Source organism: Nematolebias whitei, chromosome 3 (assembly GCF_014905685.2).
Source record: "Nematolebias whitei isolate Nwh7 chromosome 3, NemWhi1, whole genome shotgun sequence".
NCBI lineage: Eukaryota > Metazoa > Chordata > Actinopteri > Cyprinodontiformes > Rivulidae > Nematolebias > Nematolebias whitei.
This window is the reverse complement of record NC_056500.1, coordinates 19,457,093-19,463,703: the sequence shown is the minus strand read 5'-3', so window position 1 is coordinate 19,463,703 and position 6,611 is coordinate 19,457,093. Positions and strand designations below refer to the sequence as shown.

Below are 6,611 nucleotides of genomic sequence, written 5' to 3'. Positions count from 1 at the left end.
TTAATATATAAAAATGAGATTATGTGAGTGTGATAAAATGAAAGGGTCAGTGCAAACTGAACCTTCCAGTTCAGTTACGGACCCAGTTTAAGAGTTGGACATACCCCGTTTAATACCTTGTGTTCTTCTTTCATCACCTGTTCAATGAGCTCAGATTTCATGGGAGGTTTGGAGTACTGGCCTGAGAGCAGCCCATGTCCCAGTTTAGCCCTGTCGGACAAAAACACAGACACAAACATGAAGCCGAATCAGACTTATTTTGTTCTTGCAAGGTTTAATTATCTGACAGGAACATCCTGAAGGAATGGACTACAAATATTCACATATCTATAAACTGTCTGTAGAACCTGATTTATGTTTGGACTGTTTTTGTACTGTTGTTGAGCTCTCTGAATTTTGAACTTCATCCAAACCATCCATATGTCTGCTAGATCCCACCCCAACCAGGCTATTTAAAGAGGTATTTCCCCCTAGTTATTATCCACATTTTGGATCTGCTTAATTCATCTCTAATGAATGGTTACGTACCACAGCGTTTTAAGGTTGTCGTAATTAAACCTTTACTTAAGAAGTCTGAACATGATTCAGGAATCCTGGCCAATTATAGACCTATATCTAATCTAACTTTCATCTCAAAAATTCAGAAAATAGTTGCAAATCAGTTGCATGAACATCTACAAAGAAATAATCTGCTTGAAGAGTTTCAGTCAGGGTTTAGAGCTCATCACAGAACTGAATCTGCACTGGTGAAAGTTTCTAATGATATTCTCATGGCCTCTAACAATGGACAGACCTGTTAGACCTCAGTGCTGCATTTGATACAGCTGATCACAATATTCTACTACAGAGACTTGAATACGATATTGAGATTACAGGAACGGCTCTAAAATTGGTTATATTTATTTGATAGATTCCAATTTGTAAATGTAAATAATAAATATTCAACATGCACCAAAGTTAGTCATGGAGTTCCTCAGGGTCCAGCTGAATCTTTAAATTATTAAAGAAAATTATTTAAAAAACATATTATAGAAACATTCACCAGGGTAAGGATATGACTGAGTATTTAGATAATTCAAATTTTAAATATGTTGTCAGTTTTTTCTGATACTTGTTTATTAATAAAAATGCAGTATTCTGCTTTTTAGGTACCTGAATGTAAGATACAGTTGTTATACAGGATGGTAGAAGAAATAATAACAACAATAATAATACATATTTTGTTTGTTTTTATTTCATTTTGTCTTAAGTACATTGAAATATAAAACATAATAAACTCTTCCTCTAAACCAAATAGTGTTTAGTTAAAAATGCTTCAGATTACACATACTCTCAGAGAAAGAAGTTATCATTTTAATGTTCTGGTGGCATATTTAAGGCATGTTTGAGACATATGTCTGATATACCGCATCTGACCGACCTCCTGCAATACACTAATTAATGCAACAAAACACCAGTGGCCTCATGTACAAAAACATGGCGTACGCCCTTTTTCACGCAAAACTTCAGATGTGTCAAGAATGAAATGTCCGTGGAAATGTGCTCAGCCCCACACCACCTTCATGGCTGGTGTACGCACGTTTCTGTGGTTAGTGATCCATAGGAGACATTTAGAGGCGATACTAGGAAACTGTTAGCGATGTGGAAATGAACTTTAGTGCAGGTTCGAGCCTAGGTTGCATCAGGAAGGGCATCCAGCATAAAACGATTGCCAAATCTTTCCTGCAAGGTCGCTCGCTGTGGCAACCACTGAAAAAAGGAGCAGCCGAAAGAAACTTATTTAGTTTTCTCAATTTAAGCGTACACCATGTTTCAGTAGGAAATGCATGCAAGTCTTTGGTTTCTATTTGATTGCACAAAAATGTATTGAAAATACTTAAGGCCATTTTTGGTTCTAATATAAAAACATTTTTATTAACAGTAATGTGGTAAAACAAGCTCCCCTATCCCCCGTCTTCTTTAGCCACAGATGTAGCTTAAAAACACTTCCTCCTCTAACACTGTATTAAAATTATTAATATTATTATTACAACAATTAAACACTGCAAGTAAATTCGGAATCACTTACATCTGAGTGGCGAAGTCCTGGGTGGGGTCAAGGGGTGAATAGTCAAATATCCTTTGAAGATTACCTACATACCTAAAAATGAAAAACCAGGAGACACACTCACCTCAGACAGGGCATGGGATGACACACACACACAAAAGACTTGCTGAAATGCACGAGGCACTGAAGAGACACCATCTGATGATGCTCATATTAGTTTGCCATCATCTATAATCACATGAAACCAAATACAGTGGTACAATGAACAAAGCAAACTGATCCGCATAGAAACAATAAAACAAAGTTATTTTAAGCTGTTTGAGATCATGATTCTATGATAAAGACTGTCATAGTTTTAGCCAACAAAAGAACAATTTTAATGATTGATTTTCATTATTTTCTGGTTGTTAACGACTGATAAAAGCAGTAAAAGAAATCACCATTGCGATTAAAAATAATAATAATAACAACAACAAGCTTTTTCTTACATTTTGCATGAAATGTTGAGGAGTCTCCAAGTTGTAATGAGCATTGATATCAAAAAGGAAAACAAAAAGTCTAAAGACTAAATATCCTATCTTACATAAATCATTTAAAAATAATTTTAAACAATTCTATAACATCCAGTACTCACATCCTCTGGAAGTCTGGGATGCTGAAGAGGACTTGCAGTATTGTGCTTAGATAGCAGCTGTTGCCCAGGTTCTTGACGCCCGTGTAACCAGAACCAAACACCGCCTTCAGCTTCATGCCCGACTCCTGGATCACCTCCCACTCACTGACCCGCGGTCGGGAGTTATTGTCTGTGTGGTGCCCATTTTCTGTCTGAAATTAGAGGGGAACACCATGACTGTTTCAGCTTCGATTGTGCTGATGCAAAAATTAATTTTAAAATGAGTGAACTCACTCTCTTCTGCATTTGTAGCATGTCTATTCCAAAGTGTGACAAGTGTTCTGATATGTGAGGGTCCAACACAGCTTCCTCCTCCTCGAACGAGTAAACATCTGAAAATCAGAAGCCCAGTTGGTGACAACGAAAAGCTCAGTTTATTTACAGGTGATGCATTGATGCTTAAATATGGTAAACACTTTTAGTCAATAACTCATACAGTTCTTCTATGAGTTACACTTGTCGTTCAATATTTATCATTAACAAAGAAGATTTTGTCAGCAGAATATTTTAAAGAGACCTCATGAAAGTTTTTCTTAACTTTTATCCCTTTTCTTTTGTGTGTCATCCATTATTTTGTTGACAAAAATTAAAACCTGCAAAAAAATAATAATAATGAAAAAAAAAGCTAGGTCCAAAAAAGACTAACTAGACTGCCTGAAATAATTTACTTATCCCGTGTAAAAGCTTTAAACCACCTCAACTTCTTTATATTTTGCTTTCAAACAGCCAGACTTGTTTTTTGTAATTTGTTTAAAGAGGACACGTTAAAAGGTCTCAAAGCTTTCTGGAGAGTTTATAAGTATTTTGTTTTTTTTACTTGGGCCGTTTTTTCATAATGAAGAAACTTTGACTCCTTGGAGAAAAAAATTACAAATGTGTGATGACTTAACACTTTTTCACACATCTGTTTATCACCATGAAACACATTTACATGGGATCTGCTATTGAGCATGCATCAGGACAATAAATATGAAGGGTTTTTTTTGTTTTTGTTTATCAGAGTAGACTACATCCTTCAGAAGAGGGTTTTTAAAAAAGACAACTAAAACATTGTGTTTCTGAAAAAAGTGACAGGACATGCTGCGCCAAACTGCATTTTGAGGAAAATGTGTCATTTCTTACATTATGGCATGTAAAGCAGCTCTGGACCAAACAAGCCAGATATATCACCTTTATATTAAATATGAATCTGAGTTTATGTTTTTATAAAACTTGTTTTAATGCATCATCGACATATTGAAGCTAATAAAAAGGGGATGTTTCATTAGTACAAGTTTTTATACGATAAGTGAAAACATTTCTGTGCTGTTTGACAAAAACAAGAGCATATATTCGAGTCTAGATTCATGCAGCAGTTTCGGTCGCCATGTTTTGTACATCAGACCTGCTCCGTCTGGGGTAATGGTGTCCAGTTTCACAGCCAGGGGGTAGTTGGTCTCTCTGTAGTGCTCCAGAGCGTGGCCGTTACCTCCGCTCCCGTCGAAGAACCACTTCCCACAGAGCACCGATCCATCTGTCAGGTTCAGCCACAGGTTTTCTTTCAGCTCACATTTCTGGCATTTCCAGCCACTGGCAGCAAACATACAGGTTTGTATTACTGTTGTGCTGAACATTTTCAACTTTTAAGCATTTATTGCAGCTAAATTTCAATGAGAATAAGACACAGTACAAATGTGACAAAGATTAAATCACCACAGTTCATCTAAAATCAGGGGTCTGCAACATTTTTGATCAAAGAGCCATTTCTGCCCCTTCACTCAATAAATAAAAAAAGAGCCCAGAGCCACGAATCCTGCTACAACTGTGATGATCAACTGCTGGCCCATGGGCCACTTTGAGTTAGTTGGAGGGGGCTTTTCTGACCAGTGGGGGTGACATGTTAAAACTGATAATCAATAATGAATTTCAACATTTATTGACGTTTTTACATTTTGGGACAAAAAAATAACTATGAAGTAAAGAAGTAAATACTTCTAGTTTCTAGATGAAAATGAAAACACTGAACTCTGCAGGCATTTGTGGCCTTTTACACAAAAAGAAATTAAGTATCCCACTTGGAAGTAATAAAGAAAAACATAGTAGTCGTTCAAGCATTTGCAGAAATTTGATTTTTTATTTTTTTTTTTTAAAGGCCCTTTTTGTTGTGGGGATAAAAATCAGAACGATTAAATTTCCTGTAAGTTTTGGTGAAAGCTTCATAGAGCTGCAGATGAGGGACTAAAGAGCTGCATGTGGCCCCAGAGCCACAGGCTGCAGACCCCCTGACCTAAATAAATCCCTCCTTCTTACGATAAAGAAACTTAGCCTGGTCAGTCCTACCTGGGTGGAATTCGAACCTTGTTGTCCAGTTGTCTGAGGCTTCTGGCGTGTCTGGAGACCTGGATCTCCTCCTCCCAGGACTCAGGCTCCTGTTTCTTGTAAGCCGATGGTGCGTTGAGTACTGCGTCACAAGCAATGGTCACCTGAACATGGAATGAGACAGAAGCTGAACGAGTATACGTGATGTAGTCGCAGTAAAATCTATTTTATTTTAAGGTCAACGATGCCAAGATTTCATTTACTTTGAAGAAGATGAAACTCAGTACAAACAGAAGCATTCATGGAACATTTGAGCAAGAGAACATCCAGTTGTGTTGCATTTTGTGACTGAAGCACCATTTTTAAAAAGAAAAAAAGGGGGGGGGGGGTTAACTTGCAAAACTAAAGTACACACAGTAAGACAGTAACAGCAATAAGAGTAACAAACAATGCAAAACACTTGAATGTGGATTTAATCAAGCAATTTAGGCTAAAGTTGCAAATAAAATAAAGAGCCAGTGATCCAGTTCTGCAGGCAGAGTCCAAGACCAAACTAAAGTACAAATCAGAGTTGAACAATATTTTCCCCATCAAGAACAGACTTTTTAATGACACCCCCCCCCCCCCCCACCCACCACCACCACCACCACCACCACCACCAAAAAACAAAAGAAAAACGAAAGCTGTTAGTTCATTTTAGATTGAAAAACAGGGATTACAACCTGAACGTCATTCAATTCACAACCTGAGAACAACCACAAACAGACCACCACTGGTACACATTTGCAATAACTCAGTTTTGATCACTTAAAGGTTTTAAGGGTTTTTTTTTCCCCAACAAGTTTTGTGGCATCATATTCACACATGAGAGGATCTTTCCATTTAGTGTTAAGAATATGTCACAAGTGGAATGAAATCAATCAAAATGCACTATCTTTGGTGCACTGAGGCATCGTCTCAACACTGTACTCAAAGAATAATGTGTACACTAGTACCACAACACATATTACTGTGCATATTTACAAATACAAAGACAGAAACTCAATGTGTAAGAGATTTGAATTGTGTTGCTGCATGTTTTCTCTGATCATTCAAGTTATCTTAGATTTCCTCTAGTTAAGAAGAACTTTGCTTTGCAACAAATTGTCATTCACCAGGTGTTATTCTAGTAATGCACAATTCTTTAACACCACACACTCTGTATTCAATGTCTTTTGCATATATAAAATACCAAAACACTCAAGTCAAAGCCAAGTTTTAGAAAATAAAACATGCAAATTAAAGTGTCCCTTTGGATCTTCATGCAAGATACAAAGCAAAAAAAAAAAAAAAAAAAAAACAACAACAACAAAAGAAATAAAAACACCAATATGTGCACCTTGTGGTTCCCCTTAAAGGTTTTGCAAAAAAAAAATATTTTTTTTTTTTCTATTTACCCTTTATTTATCTAGGTAGCCTCATTGAGCCACGAGAACTCATTTTCAAGAGAGACCTGTTTAGGGAGCAGATGGTGGGGGTTAAGGGCCTTGCTCAAGGGCCCAGCCCCAGAGTGGGGCGAATGAGGGTGGGGGCAGGTGTGGGTGCTTCACCTAC

General features: G+C 37.1%; 1 protein-coding gene across 1 annotated transcript in view; it reads right to left on the bottom strand.

Moving 5' to 3' along the window:
- The window catches only part of usp13 (ubiquitin specific peptidase 13), a 34,643-nt gene that overhangs the window by 19,670 nt on the left and 8,362 nt on the right, over nt 1–6,611 (bottom strand). The window contains exons 5-10 of the mRNA XM_037674617.1: nt 5,040–5,182; nt 4,105–4,289; nt 2,955–3,052; nt 2,682–2,872; nt 2,069–2,140; nt 105–210 (exon numbers count right to left, since the gene is read on the bottom strand). Of these exons, the coding sequence (XP_037530545.1) occupies nt 105–210; nt 2,069–2,140; nt 2,682–2,872; nt 2,955–3,052; nt 4,105–4,289; nt 5,040–5,182 (795 nt within the window). The remainder of the gene's footprint in view (nt 1–104; nt 211–2,068; nt 2,141–2,681; nt 2,873–2,954; nt 3,053–4,104; nt 4,290–5,039; nt 5,183–6,611) is intronic.